Raw genomic sequence first — 16,106 nt, 5'->3', positions numbered from 1 at the left:
AACATGGGCTTTGAAATCATAAGTTTTTTTTTGTTTTGTTTTGTTTTTTCATTTTGCTGTGTTGGGGATGGAACCCAGGACCTTTCTCATTCTAAGAAAGTGATCCACTACTGTGTGTGATATGCCCCCGGACTTTTTTTCTTGCTTTGTTTTTTTGTGTTTTTCTTTTTTTTTTCTTTCTCGCAGTGCTGGGGACTGACCCCAGGACCTGGTGCAAACTAAGCGTGTACTCTATCACTGAACTACACCAGAGTCCAAAAACCAGGCTTTAATTTTTGTTCTCTTACTTGCTAATGAAATGAGACAAAATATTTAAAGTAGGGATGTGAAACCTCTCCCAGAGATATGTCCCGAGAACTAACTAAAACACGTATACAACAGCCCAATGCCCAGCACATAGAAAGCATGCAATAGGTGTTTTTCTTCCAAACTACCTGGGAAGTAATTTTCTAATTTCGAGATGATGGGTTGGTTAGATCCAGAGTAGTTTTAAGTGTTTAAATGCTGTTCTATAACATATTAAAATATTATTCATGAGAACCATAAGATCTGCCCTTTTAAACATGGTGCTTTAATAGGAATAGAAATATAAGACCCAAGAAAAGGTCCTATCCCTTCAGGAAAGGTCCTCTTAAAAGTTTATGTTTTGTCTTGGCATTTTGAGAGGGAAGCAGAGACACTGTAATGACTGAGAACAAAAACAGAGTCTTGAACCTTGGAGCCCAGACTTCAAATCTGGGAGCTTGAAGATGAGTTACTGTTAACTTGACTGGTACTCTACCCCCTTGCTGTCCTTTTCTCCTGCCTCATATTCCTCTCATCCCAATTTGTATCTTCTTCTGTCTTGCCAGTAGCAATAGCTAGTAATAGGTAGTTCAATGGCAGTGAACTTCGGGGCCATGATAGAAGAGAGTGAGATTTGTCCTTCCACAGAATAAATGTAAGGTTTTTTTGTATTGGTTTTTTGTTGATTTGGTTTGGTATCGGGAATTGAACCCAAGGGTACTTAACCACTGAGCCACATCCCTAGCCCTCTTTCATATTTTATTTAGAGACAGGGTCTCACTGAGCTGCTTAGGGCTTCACTAAGTTGCTGAGGTGGGTTTTGAACTCATGATCTTCCTGTCTCAGCCTCCCAAACTACTGGGATTACAGGCATGCACCACCATGCCTGGCAAATGTAAGGTTTTGAAGAACTAGACAGTGCACAGTAGTGATGGCCTCCTTACCTCAGAACACAAAACAAGATCAGCCGAGCTCACATTACAGCAGGAGAGGATAAGCTCCTCAAAGGCAGGAGAAGCCTGACACCACTCCCTTGACCAGGCAGTTTCAGCAACTACCAGAAATGGGCAACAGAGGCAACCCACCTGCAGGGGTAAGACAAGAAGGCAACACTCTGCGGAAACATAAGGAAGAGCTGGGCTTTGTTTGGTTTTCCACGAAATTGGAGAGCAGGGTTGGTGGGAAAGAGCTGGCCTCCACCATAAATAAAGCATTAAGAAATGCTGATAATTTGATGAATCCACAAACCATTTTCATCCTAGAAATGATCTTTTACTCTGCCAGAAGCAGAGCATGGGGTCATAGTCTTTATCTTGTATGAAAGTCACAGGCCTACACAGCTCATTTTCCTGTGCAAAAGCACAGGCTCCAGGTTCCATCTCCTATAAGAAACATAAAATATGGGCCCTATTGGGGGAAGAGGATACAGAGTTCTTGACTTTTAAGTAATAATAGCTGACACAGAAAACCTGGGGTGGGGGGAAAGGATGCTAAGATCTTGCTTTGGGCTTGGGATAAAAACATCTAAAAATGCAAATTCTTCATCATTAGGAAATTAGATCAACTTGATATAATTAATGTGCATTTTAAAATGTTTTACAATTAAAACTTAAAATACATATTTGTTATCTTCAATTTTTTCTGAATTAATAAGATTATATTCAATGAATGTAGAGTATATGGTATATAGAAATGGTCAATGAAAATTTGCCAAAGAGGGATCCTCATTGTTTAGGAGAAATAACAAAGGCTTTAGAATCACAGAGACTTATGTTTTCTTCCCAGTCCTGTCCCTTAGAGTGGCACTTGCAAATATACCCCCCCACCCCCACTGATCCAAGCAGGTCAAAACCTTATGTCAGAAATACTGTTTGCCATGCTTCTTTGCTTAAGCATGTCCTTTTCATAGACAGCATGCAGGGAAAATAAACACAGGCCTTGTTCTTATCAGCAACATGCCCAAATTAGTGGAGTTCAAATGATAAAGTTCCACTCTACTGCACCAAGGAACCTATCCACGCTCAGCTCCACAGGCAGAGAATGCAAGTGTATTTCCTTTTCTATTAAAAACCAGCAAATCATTTCTTTTCAAACCAAAACATTGGAAAGAAATTTTGTTGGCTTATAATGTACTTAGAAAAGGCTAGGCTAGGCTCTTCTGTGAAAGAGAAAAGGAGAAAAAGCACAGACAAGTACTCCCAGGAGAACAACATTTCCGGAAGATAAACTGCTCCTAAACAAGACTGTGTGGCAGAAGTGGAGGGAGAACACAAGTACACATAGGATCTTCAGAGAGGAAAGAAGCTGGGAGACTGGCCTTGTCCAAAAGGGCTCTCATTCTAGCACTTAGATTGCAAAGGTGGTGGTGAATTCCCAGCTGCATGCTAGTGCCTAGCATAGAGAAGACATTAGGCGACAGTTACCCAACAAATGAATGAACCTCTTCTACCCACCAGGTTGTGCAGACATCGATTGGCCTACCTATCAAAAAGTCACTGGCAGCCTGAGATACTTGGGTGCTCTGTGACGTTTTTCAGCTCTTCCTTAAACCATTTAGTTCCTCAGAAGAAGGGATTAAATCAACATTAATATTTGGCCTGTATTTTTAGGACCTGGGAATAATGTAGACCGTGAGCTGATGATTTCCAAAGTCCTTAGACTTAGGTATGTTTGCTGTCAACTGAAAGTTCAAAAAAAAAAAAAAAAGTTATTGGTGTTCAAAATTATTGATTAAATAGCTTATACTTTATGCTGTACATTAGATATCATTATTATTAGATAATAATACACACAAACACATTGCTCTATATACCAGGCAAGACCTACTTTAGCACTAAGGATCAAAGCTCTAAAATTAATCATGCATGTGACCTTGGACAAGTCATAAACCTCTCTAGGCCTAATTTCCATAGCTGCATAATGAGAATACAAGACTAGATCAATGGTTCTTCAAATTGTGCTGCATGTTAGAACCACTCCCGCCGCCACAGGGAAGTTTTAAAAATCCTGATGTGCATACAGGCTGTACTCCAGACCAATTTAACCAGAATCTCTGCAGGTGGGAATCCTAGGTTTTAAATTCCCTCTGAGTGATACCAATGAGCAGCCTGTGGTAACAGGTAATAGCTTCTAGATTAGAGACCTTCCAAAATCCCTTCCCATTCTAAAATCAGAGAATCTCCAATGCAAAAGAGAGAGATGATGTCTCTTGGGATTAGAATTTCTATCCTTAGTATGTAGTGTATCTTTTGATGCCGACTTGGATTAAATTGCCTAGCATTGCAGTATTTCTCAGCCTACACTGCTCTCCAGCAGCATGGGGACCCAATACTCTTGCTGCTGCTAACAGGTCTGAGAAAGCAGGGTCTGCTATGAGGGTCCCCACCATGCAGCCCCTGAGGGTGTGTGCACAAGGTGGCTGTGGCAGGGAGATTTTCTGCTCTGTGATTTTGTGAGACCGCCAGGTGGGTTTGCCTGAAGAAACAAGTAAAAAAGTGTACTTGCTCTCCTTGCTCCTATCAATTCATGTTTTGAAAACAGAATTAGGCAGACTGCTCTGCCTACTTAGTTTTCTTCTCCATGCTGCTTTTTCTATAATCATTACCAACCACTGCCCAGAGTTTTTTGAACTTGGCTTCCACAAGCCAGGTGGTTAAGTTAACTGATACACACTGGTAAGGAAAAGGTGTTGATATTTAATATGCTCCCACAGTCCTGTGCTGAAAATAACTTTGCTGTTTTCTTCCCTCTAATGTAGGAGATTCTTAAAGGGCAGGGGTAGTGGGTTCCAGAGGCTGACTTAACTGAAAACTATCTATGTGCTAGGCCCTTTATATACATCTCACTTCATCCTATGATGTTGAAATTACCCTGATCTTCCAAAGGAGAAAACCTGGGCCTCCGAGAGGCCAACCTGAGTTGTTTAAGTTGGTCAGTGGAAAAGGCTGGATTTGAAGTCAGGTGTAAGAGAGCTAAACTTCAATTTGCTGAGCACATAGTGAATCGAGGACAGATGGCGTAAGGACAGGCAGGGGTGGGGGATGGCTCACTTCTATTCTTTGTACACACATTTGAATTAGGAAGCAGGAGGGTGTGTGCAAAGCTCAAAGAGAGCACAGGCAACTTCACAGCAGTTCAGGGAAAATGTTCAGGACTCACTGAGAGAAATGAACCGGCCATTCCCTCCTCACTCCAGCTCCTCACAACACACACCCTCCCCCTCCTTCCCCCTACCCTTTTATAGTCAGACTACAATCCTTCTTCCAAAAATAAATCAGCCTAATGAGAAGCCAGAAAAAGCAAACCCTAAAAGTTTTATACTTTCATTATTCAGTTATGGGACGTTAGTTGGACAGATTTATCATCACGTTTTTATAAATTCCCCTACAAATAAATAATTCTAGGATATGCCCAAATTACTCTGGCCTCTTGACCCAACATGTTTTTGCAATTACTTGGCACTCCAACTGTATGCTACTTAAATTAGGTAACAGTCACCAAGTTATTTTTAGGCCATAGCAACACACACAGACACAGACACTCACAAACACACATACACACTCTCCTATACCTAGCATGTTATTTGTACTCCTTTGGAAGAAGAGCCAAAATTACCTTCATACTGGCACTATCATTTCTGTTCGATCAATAGCAATAATAACATTGAGCTATACTTACCATGCATGGAGGAACTATTCTGAATACTTTACATGCATTCATTTATTTAATTCTAGCACTGCAATAAACTAACACTGCGATTGCTATTATTATCTCTTCTTTTTGTAAATGAGGAAACTAAGGAATTAAGGGCTAAAACAACTTGCCCAAGGGCACGTAAAGAGAAAACCAAAACTAGTTCAGGTCTACTGGATCCAAATTCTGCCTTAATTTCTCCTCCTTTTGTTGCAAAGCTAATGCATTTAGCCTTCTTTGGTGATTAATCAGAGGCTCAGAATAATAACAATAAGTTTTTGAATGCAGATCTGTTTTTATTTCACATATCTCAAAAAATCCTCAGAACATCCCTGAGAGCCAATGGAGGGGAGGGTGGCTAGTGTCAAAGGAGAGATTTGTATTCATTCCCCAAAGCAAGAGAGAGATAGGAAGAATATTTTCAGAGAGTCTCTGATTTATAAGGCCAGTCATTCATACGGTCATCATCTAACTTTATAATGTCTAGAAATGCATATTTCAGAATCCTTTTTGTTAGGGCAAAATGTGCAATCTATATTGCTCATTTCTCAGGAGTTATAAGGGTATGTTTCATAGTATAAAATCTAACTTTCTAGATTATAGTTCCTAAACTATTTCCCTTGCCTTCTCTTGTTCCCCTCAAAATGCCTCTGGTACAGAGCAGGCCTGTCAAAGATTATAGCCATCAGTCAGTCTTTGTTTCATGTTAGCACAAGCAAGTACAGGCATGGACTCTGTCAAGATGAGCACCTGACATTCAAGTACTTAGTAGTGAAAAATGTCCATACTATCCTATAAAATATTCCCACCTTTATTCAATTTAAAATATTAAGTTTAAACATTAAACACATTTAAATACTTTCAAATACTGCCTACACTATAAAATATTTCAACAACAACAATGAAAAGAGAAAGCAAATAGGGAAAAAAGTAATAATAGCTTAAACAGATTGACAGGTACAGTGGTATACATTAAATACTTTGCTACTTTTCCAGATGTTTGAAAATATGTTCTGATAAAAAGGCATATATTGTCATAATGAGGAAGTGACAGTAGAATCCCTTCCTATATAGATAAAAGACAAATGATTTTTCTGAACCCAACTTTGTTGAAAAAAGAAAAAAAGATAGCCTTATAAATATTACAGAAAAAATGGTGGCTTTCTTTTATGGAAGGTCAAGAATTGTCTAACCTTCTTATTCAATTTGGCTAGAAACCAAGTTAGAATTGATTAAAAATTGACTTTAGGTAAAACAGACTGTAATTCTTTCAAAGACTTTGCAAATCCCTAAATATTTATTCATTCGGATCATTTTCATCAGGTTGAACAGAAGCACAGATCTGATGCCATTTATTCTTCCAAGGATGAGAATAAAACATGGATTCAGACATAGGTCACAACAGGGAGGTGACTGTAAATTAGAACAGTAACTTAATCCCAGGGGCTTCCAGGCCTCTGATCAGTTTCTTCCCAACCTGACACAGCATTACTAAAATGGCAACCCAGCAGCCGCTCGACTTGACAGGCAGCACCAAAAATGGAGAGTGTGGCATTGAAACAGGGGGACATAAAACCTGGTCAGGGAGGGTAGCAACCAGTGTTTACAAACACAAACCAGAGACTCAGATGGATCAGGCATAAATTACCCAAGATTGTACTGAAATCTCTGGAAATAAACTTACAAGACCTCCAAAGAAGTTTCTCCCTTACATTCTAACTACCCCCACTGCCACATCCTCCCTGGAAAAATCACTCCTTCCAACATGGTACCACTACTACTCTTGCTCAGATACAATCTTAGATCACAAAGGAAGGAGATTCCTAAAATAAAGCTCAAAAGAGAAGCCACACCAGGATGGTGTCTTGGCCCACTCAAGAACCTGGGGGAAGTTGCTGACCATTCCTTTTGGGAAAGGCCCACCCCATTCTTCACCTCAATGCTGCTATGATATTAACCTCTGGTTTGCCCAGATGAAAGGACAACAGGGACATTCTAATAAGGATCCATCCCTTCCCCTTCATTCCTATCTTGGGTCCCAATTTTAGGCCATTCCATCAAACGATACCAAATGAACAAAAATAATAATAAATGGAGTACATTATAGACCCATTTGCTCCTGAACTATGTATATTCAACCAAACTTCCAGGTATTTGAAGAAAAATCCCCCCCAAATTTGCAAATAATCCAACCTCTACCACCAGAGCGTCTTCCAAGTACACCGCCGCGCTGTCTCACCAACCCGAAAATGAGGAGCCCTTGCTGTGGCCACCCAGGGCGCCTGGTGGTGAGGTCAGCAGCATGTCCTGCCCCGCCCCACTGAGGCAATCTCCCTCTCTGACACTGATCAACAAGCCCAGGCTGCCTGGATTCTCAGCTGCATTCACAAGAAAGGGGGAGAGGAACCCCATTTCATCAGCGACCCTCAGGAGATTCATTTCCCAGTAACTGACAAGTCACCCTTCTACTCAACAAGACCCACTGAAAAATACAGGGCAGGATCTACAACTCCTGAACATCCCCATGTTCAAGTTCAGGGTCATCTTATTTTGAGTTGCTTGGTAGTTCTCCTCTGGTCATGCTGTCACAAAAACCATGCATTTTTTTTTTTTAAATCAAGAAATGTCTATAGAAGAAAAGAGATCAGCAATATTATTTGTCTTTGTTCCCCAAGACAAACTATCACAAATGAGAAATTTATAGATAGTATTTTCTCATCTGAAAAAGACAAGCCAGGATCGTGGTGAGAGAACAGAAGCACAGAAGAAAGGTAAACCTACAGGTTAACACTAAAAGTGAACCAAACAAGAATACAAAAATAAAATACAGAGCTACACAGAGGAAGTCTGAACATATTTGTGACTCCAAGGAATCCTACTGACATTACCAAATAATTCGTGGAGCTTTGTGAAACTCTCTGCTTACAATTCTATGATGTTCTTCTCCAGAGCCCAAGAGCCTTAAGATGTGCCTTGGTGACAGCTGAGCCCAATGAAAGAAAACTTTGAGGATAGGAGTGTTAAGTGGGTGGGAGGGATTACTAGTAAAAGAATTCAGGACCATATTTCTAAGAACAATGCTTACCAAAAAGCTGAAGGCCTCTCGTGGAAGACAAGAAGAATGGTGACAGAGCTGTCCCACAAAGATAAAATAAGTAACTTGCTCACCTAAATCCCCTGTTGCAGTTTAAATATGCAAAGTGTTCAAAGGAACCCAGCAACACTTTTGATCAACACACTTCAGGAGAGAGGCTGGAGATGTGACCCAGAAACTGTGCACCTTGGCTCAAAACACAAGAAGAGAGAAGAAAAAGGATGACTATCTCTCACTACTGTCACCAAGTAGAAGATGCCAAAGAAGAATGAGGTGCAATGTCTGAGAGTAAAGACACTTTTGCAACTGGATTGGACACAAGATCAGAGCTCCTCTGCTAGGTGAGATAATACTGTATGGAAGGGCCTCAGAGAAGAGTGGACAATTAATTCCTCCTCTTGGGGCTCAGCTTCACTAATCTCAGTGTTATTCTACATTCAGTTTACTGGGCAAGGTACCCACTACTCCCTCTTAAAAGGAACCATGATGCCAATTGTTATCAGGTGAAGCCAAAAAGAGCATTGAGTTGGAAAGTGTTTGATAAAAATCTCTGTCCCCTTGGAACTCTGGCAGAGGAATGAAGGTATTCGATGAACTTACACTTCCATTTTATGAATAAATCTCTGCCCTTCTTGAAGGTCATTGTATAAGCCATATAAAAGTCAAGCTGATCAAAGATGAGAAAGAGGAAGAGTCTCCCACAAAAAGAGCTGGTACCTGTAGGTTTACTTGTAGTTCATCATAGTTGCTTCCTCTGTTCCATCAACATTGGTTAGGCCTGAGAGACAGCAACTTTCCAATTAGTTATGAACTGGAACAGAAAGCCACCAGACCAGGCATGACTTGAGACACCATCTGGTGGTATAAAGCCCCTTTTTAGAAGGATGACAAAACAGTCTCAGAGAGGTGAAGTGACTTGCACAATGCAAATCAGAAGCCGAATCAAGGGTAGCACCCAGATCTTCTGACTTCCAACTCAGTGCTGCTGGATTTTTCTCACTATACCAAATAATAAAGAAAGGACATGGGAAAGAAGACGAGAAGAAAGTCTGTTTTGGTGTTTGGTAGCCAGGGTAAGGAGAAGGCTGCTACTTCTAGGAGAAAACCCAAAGTGAACCCAGCTAACCAGGACTGTGCTTGGGACAGAATAGGGGCATTACCTTTCAACACCAGAGGTTCTTTGCCTTCTCTCTTCAGGGACTCGAGGACTATGTGAAGCGGCTGGGAGGGCATCACTCGGCTTGGTTCATTGGTATTCTCATCATAAACTATAATCTCTTTGGAAAGATCCTCTTGAAAGAGTCCTTGCCTTCCCTACAGGAAATCAAGTCTAGAACAGTGATCTTGCCTTGCTGCAGTCTCCGCCGGCTGATTTTATCGGCACAGTTAATATGGACAGCTCCTTGGATGTGACTCTTGTTGTACTCCATGAAAGGCCTGCAGTCAATGATGACAGGGCCCTGGCTCGGCAGGTGACTCTTGCTGCATTTGGTCATCTTCTTCGCCAGGTCATTGGGGTAGATTATTTTGATGCTGGCTAGCTGCTTGGGGGTCCCTGACACAGGGCTGCCCACCCCACCTGATGGACTTAAAGAGCCTGAATTCTCATTGTTGTTGACCATCTGGTTAGCAGGGCAGGTGGTAGAGGTTCCAATGGCGGTGGTGGCAGTGCCAGCAGCGATGGCTTGGGTTTGGGCCTGATTGTCCTTGTCGTAGGTTGCCACAGTGCAGCAGCTGGCACTGCTGCATCCACAATTCAGGGAGCGGGCAGAGCCGCTGGATGAGGGCATATACGTCAGATTCGCAGCCTTGAGGGACACAACTGTGGTGGCGATGACAGGACGGTGGCTATTACTGCCTGGGGTGGCAGAGCCAAGATAGCTAGAGTCTAAACAAAGGTTGAGATCCTGAGGTCGGACGGGCCTAGATAGTGCCACTACTACCCTGTCGTCTAAAGGAGACGGAGGCATGAGGAGGCTGAAAACTGGCAATTCAAGAAGAACTCAAGAGTCTGTAAAGAAGGGGAAGGGGGAAAGAAAGAATAAAGTCACATGACACAAAAAGCAGTCTCATCCAATCCCTAGGAAAGGTCTTTGCATATCTCTGAGCAAAGTTGTCCTAGGTGCCCTTTTACTTGCTGCTATCAAAGCTCCAAACCCATTTAGATAAATTCAAAGAGGATGCAAACCTGAAGACCCCGGCTATTTGGTTGCTGATTATAAGGTTAAATTAGCCTTAGTGTTGGAAATGTTAATGAACAAACTTTGCCTACATCAAAGTTCAGCCTTGGAGAAGGTAAAAGCACAATTAGAAAAGCTGAAGACAGAAAGAAAGGTTCTTAAGAAGCATCTATTCTAGGTCTCATCTCCTGGGCAGAAGAATACTGCAACTGAGAAAGACCCATCTGTTCATTCTTGCATGCTTTCCGTTTAATTCCTTCACCCACTGCAAAGGCAAAGAGATGACCAAGAGCATTGGCATGGCTCACAGAAATATACAGCATCTAAATATACATCAAGCGGATGTCAACTTTCTACAAATCAGAATGAAAGTATCCCCCAAAGTGTATCTCTTTAACTAGGAGCTATTCTTACTTTTCATTCTACTGGATCCTTTGAAAAGCACAACATAGTCATATTAAAACCCCACATGTTTCCTGTTAGCCTCTTATTAATCAATCTGCATTTCCCCCTTTCACTACAAGCTGGTGTCTCAAACTAAGTCTCAAGTCAAGGAGCCAAGCCTGAAAACCTCACCCCTAACAGATCCATCATCATTGCTCCCCTGACCACGTTGGCCTCACTCCTGCTTCTAAGAAAAGGACCCCTTGGAGTCTCCTTCCCTCTTCATCTCCCCCATTGGCACAGACTTTGTATCCTAAAGCGTCTCTCACTTGAAGCAGCTGATTCGTATAAGATTTCAATCCCATACTGATAGCCTCCTCTTGGAGAGAGTATGGATTCTATAAAGAGGACTCCATTGCCCCCTTCAACAGAGCCAGGCTAATTGGGAAGTGTTTCTCACTGGGTCTACTTCAGAGGGTGCCTGAAAAGGGACAGTTCCTTCCTCCCTTGAGGCACAGGGTCACTGTACAACACAGCACTGCTGGCTTCTCTCTTTCTAGTAGACACGCATACAGCAAAGAAACCAAATCCCAAACCACTCACCTAAAAGAACTTTAAGAGCTGTCTGGAAAAATGTCATCTATCATCCGTCTACACACAACCGTCACCATTCTCTGACACACAGCCAAAGTGTCACAGGCAGAATCCACACACCCACGTACAGGGGCAATACCCACCAAGACGGCCGGCGGGCATATCCCCAGACTCCGGTTTCTCTCACCCACCTTTGGATGGGAGCAAAGGATCCAACCGCCTCCACTCCCTTCACTCCCTCCTCCCTCGAGTAGTATTATTTTTTTTTTTTAAGAGCGAGTACTATTCCAGAAACTGTTTCCCAGATGGACCAAGCGGTAAAAGTCTTTGCCATTGTGTTACCTGGTAGGGTACGTCCAGGATCAGCAGTCTATTTCTTTTAAGAAGGAGGCAAAAAACGTGTTCAAAGAGATACACGCGGGGACCCCCCACCTTCACCCAAGTGCGCGGTTCGCAGCACGCACTGAGTGTACAGAGAGATCTGCATCCCTGCAGCAGAGGGTCGGGCGTGTATAGTGCCCGTGAAACCATCCAGTCTGGCCCAGGAAATCTCCTGGAGAAATACTGAGCTATCCCCTCTCCCTTGTTAGTCCCCCTTCCACCACTGGGCAAGGGCTGGAGAGAAAATTAAGTGGTTAAAGAATGCTCCTTTCCCACTCCTAGGGGCACTAATCATCCCCTTTCCCGGCCACACAGGCGTATTAACGAGCTCAGGGCATTTAAAACTGCCGCAAAGCATCCCAACAAACCTCATTTTTGCTTCACCCCCCAATCCAAGTAGACTGCAGAGAGTAAAACGCACAGGGCAACGGGAGCCAACAGCCGGAACCTTATAAGCTTACCTGCTGTGGCCCCTCCGTCAGCATCGCATCTCTATCTCTGTCTCTGTCTCAATATCTCTCTCTCTCTTTCTCCTCTCTCTCTCTCTCTCTCTCTCTCTCTCTCTCTCTCTCTCTCACACACACACACACACACACACACACACACACACACACACAAACACGCGCGCGCGCACGCACACAAACACGCACCGCCTTACAATCCTCCACCTCCACTCCTGGGCTCCGAGTAGCAACTGCGGTGACTTCCACTTACTTCATAAATAAGTGTAGCCCTCCACCATCTGGCGCTCCGCTTCAGCTACGGACTGGCACATTCAGTCCTCATTCACTTGGCTTCATTGATCTCCAGCAGCAACATAGTTACTTTCTCTTTTGCTACACTGTAAATGTAAGGTTCTGAGGGGGCAGGCCGGCCTCCGAACGACGGCGCGTTGGGCCAATAAGAATCCGGAGAAAGACGACCGCTACCTCACACAGATCCACAGCCAATGGGCGATCGAGGGGGAGGAGCTGAAGGCGTGGCCTCGTCCCTTTAAGGAGGGTTGATCCGACGCTGCTCTGGGTCCTGTGTGTTATAACACGGGCGGTGATGTCATTGGCAACCAATCAAAAACTTAAAAGAGCCAGTCGGGGCCCGCGCGGAGCAGCTGCTCTCTATTTACATGTAAACCGAACAGGCAGGATGCAATTAACCCTTTCCGGGACTGAAGTGTCAATGGGCTGCGCTCGCCGCGCCGGCTAAAACTGGTTCTTCCTACTCTCGGGATCCTCCAACACCGACTCATTCAGAGGCAGACCATGCTGTCTTTATTTTTCCTTCTCAGGATAGAGGATCAAAAGAGTTGAACTAACTTTCTAAAAGCAAGGGACAACGGGCAATCTCCGTCCCTAAAGGGAAAGCTGGGTTCTCCGAGTCGCTCGAGGTGACTGGAGCCCGTGATACCCGGACCGCACGGAGTCTGGAGCCGGGGCGGATGTGAGCGCGCAACAAGGGGTGTCGCTGCTCCTCCCGCCAGTCGCCCCCGGGAAGTGCGGCCCGCCCAGCCTCTCAGCTCCGGTGTCCTCGGGGTGGCCCCGCTCAGCCCCGCGACCACGCAGCGTCGGTCGGCGGCGCCTTGACCCGCAGATGTCGCTGCCCCTCCGGCTGCCCTACTGCTTTCCGGCGCTGCGGCAGCCCGTTGGCCTCCGGTTCCCCTTCTTCTCACCCGGGTTACGGCGCCGCCATCCCCGGCTTGGCCCCTAGAGCTTGACTCCAAGCTCCAAGGCGACACTCCGGAGGGCTGCGTGGAGGAGAAGGCTTGGGAAAAAAAAAAAAAAAAAACAGAGGCCACCGGGTCGCTTCCTGAGCAGCAGCAACGGCACCATCCCCCAAGGCCCTAGGTTCCGGGACCTGTCGCGCGCGCAACACTTCCCCCAAGCCCGGCCTAGGCCCCTGCCCGCCTCTTGCTCTTCTTCCTGGTACACAGGGTCGCGGCGCTGCGCCCGCATCCGCAGGCTACCCGTCCGCTGCTCTGTGGCCGTCGCTGCTGCGCCTCACAAGGCACCGAGCGAGCCAAGAATCGCCAGCCTGGCGCTTCTGGAACAGCCGGTGCCGGCAGAAAAAAGTCAGAGCCAATGGTAAATAGCCAGATTGAATGGAGCTAGAGGAGCATCGAGGAGGCGACGCCGCCTCTTCCAGTTCACTGGACTTTTGTTGGCAGTGGGTTCGCAGGCCTCCGCGCATATCCCGGGAAGAAGAGTGGAAGGCTGGGTAAGCTGCCCAGCGCCTCACCAGGAAAATCCCAGGGAAACTGCAGAAATTGCCCTGGAATCCAAAAGGAGTAGACAAGCCCAGATGAACTGTGAAGAGTTTACATCAAAGAATCTTTAAGAAATAAAGAGCTTCTTCTACCCTCTTCCTTCATCCCCTCTTTGCACTACGGAATATTTGACTGATTTTTTTTTTTTTTTTTTCATTAATCCTATTGGAAGTGTTTGAAGGCTTACTTCAGATCCTGGGTCTAATAAATAAAGGGACGGGTACCTGTTCATGTAATTGCTTAAAGTGTAGATCTGAAATCAGAAGGTACCAAACCATAGCTGACCAACTACTCTCAGTTGAGGTGTTAAGAGAAATCCCAGGGGTTGGGGAGATATCTCAGTTGGTAAAGTGCTTGCCTTGCAAGCACAAGGCCCTGGGTTCAATCCCCAGCACCGGGAAAAAATAAAAATAAAAATAAAAAGAGAAATCCCCTTGAGTACTTGCACGTGGATGCATGCACATACATAGTTCATCTTCCTACACACCAGGATGTCAATGTGATGTCAATGTGCATTAAATGTATCTAATGTCTTAAATATGATAGGATTCTGTGTAACTCCCTCCTTACCCACATACATTCACTCCCTTAGTGACAACTGATGAGTGCTCAGGGCCCTCCATTTGCACCTTTGAAGATCAGCAGATTGTGTCCAGGAAAGTTGGGTTCTGGGTGATTTCCATAGGACTCAGATAAGGACTTCCTGGAGGGGTCTACCATGGATCTATTTGGAGCTGAAAAACTACAAACCTTTCCCTAAACACAATTATTGAAAAAAAAAAGTTCACTAATTCTGAGTTTGATAATTCTAAATCTTGATTGTGGCTGTCTTGTATCTGTTCAGTCAGTCCCTGTGTTCATTTATGTATCTGTAAAATAGTAGTATACCAGTACACACACACACACAAAAGAAAAAAACATTCAGGCAAGCGATAAGGGGGAAAAACGATTCTCTTTTTTTATTCAGTATCAAAAGGTATTCAGTTAAAAATCATTGTACTTTAGAAAATGGAGTGCCTCTATCTAAAGTTACTTGTAATCTATAAATCATGAATTCATTGTTAATACCTCATTATCTAAACCCAAATAAAGTAGTAATTTATACAATTGCAGAAGAGCTCTTCTATTTCCACAAAACCCAAAAGGGGAAAGTAACTTCGAAAAGAAATATAACTTATTTAATGAGATGATTATTTGATTATAGTTTCAAACTAGCAAATTATTTATAATTTAATTGACTAAGATGGCATCTTGAATTGTGCTTTTTATATTCAAATTATAGTCATAGAAAAAAATTAAATACAGCTTTTTCCAGCCCCTACTCTTCTAAGCTGTTTCTTCTTCTTCTTTTTCTTTTAAAAAAAAGGTGATTTTTGTTCCTGTTTTGAGTCATAAGTGAAAACACTATTTAAAATACTGTCCTTAGGTTTAAATATGTATTTTCATTCAGTCAATGGCCATGAATCTGTTCTGCATACAGAGAACCAGCAGAATCTGAACATTCAGTTTTAGTCCCAGAGAAACAATGAAGCATCTTCATCGTATTTGGGTGTTGTTACATGATTGTACTAGATCATAATTTAGACAACATAAGAAAAGTATAATTTCTTTCAACCTAAAATGCCACGTGTTAAAGTAAAAAAAAATGAAGACAACTTAGGTAATGATATAATGTATGATAACAAATGTATTAATTAAATTACTTCCTTTATGTACATTCAGATTGTTGAGTATTTGGGACAATTGCAGAACATGGAGTCTTTAAAATAATCCTAAGGTCAAGGTAGATTCCTGGAGATTCTACAATTAAGGCAGAGCAAGGCTTGCCAATAATTTAGCAATAATAAATCCCAGGATGAAGATGATATTGAGTCAGCAAAAAGTAGGAAACAAGCTAAGGACTAGAAAAGTGAGATGTAGAGCAATTGAGGTCATTGGACCAACACTCTCCAAGTCTAGGGAAGTGCAAGTGAGAGAGAACCCTGAGGAGGTGGCTGCTGTGGTTTGCATATGTCACTCAAAATCCACATGTTGCTTAGTCAGCAATGTGATAGTGGAGAGGTGGGGCCTTTTGGAGGGGATTAAGTCATGAGGGCAAAGCCCTCACTGGGTGGGTTTAGGGAGTGGATTCATTCTCTTCTATCCTTCCTGCCATGTTAGAACACAGAGCTCTTCCACTTAAAGAGTTCAGGGGGACAAGGCACCACCTTGGAAGGAGAGAGATTTGGAAGCAGCT

At 43.4% G+C, this 16,106-nt stretch overlaps 1 protein-coding gene across 1 annotated transcript in view; it reads right to left on the bottom strand.

Annotated features, from left to right (window-relative positions):
• Dusp10 (dual specificity phosphatase 10) overlaps positions 1-12,474 on the bottom strand; it is a 39,292-nt gene extending 26,818 nt beyond the window's left edge. The window contains 3 exon segments of the mRNA XM_047521476.1: positions 9,232-9,354; positions 9,357-10,082; positions 12,325-12,474. Of these exon segments, the coding sequence (XP_047377432.1) occupies positions 9,232-9,354; positions 9,357-10,041 (808 nt within the window). The 5' untranslated portion in view covers positions 10,042-10,082; positions 12,325-12,474.
• Between the last annotated feature and the right edge of the window lie 3,632 nt (positions 12,475-16,106).

This window comes from Sciurus carolinensis, chromosome 12 (genome assembly GCF_902686445.1).
Source record: "Sciurus carolinensis chromosome 12, mSciCar1.2, whole genome shotgun sequence".
Taxonomy (NCBI): Eukaryota; Metazoa; Chordata; class Mammalia; order Rodentia; family Sciuridae; genus Sciurus; species Sciurus carolinensis.
Note: the sequence above shows the minus strand (reverse complement) of the source record. Positions and strands in the feature narration are given on the sequence as shown.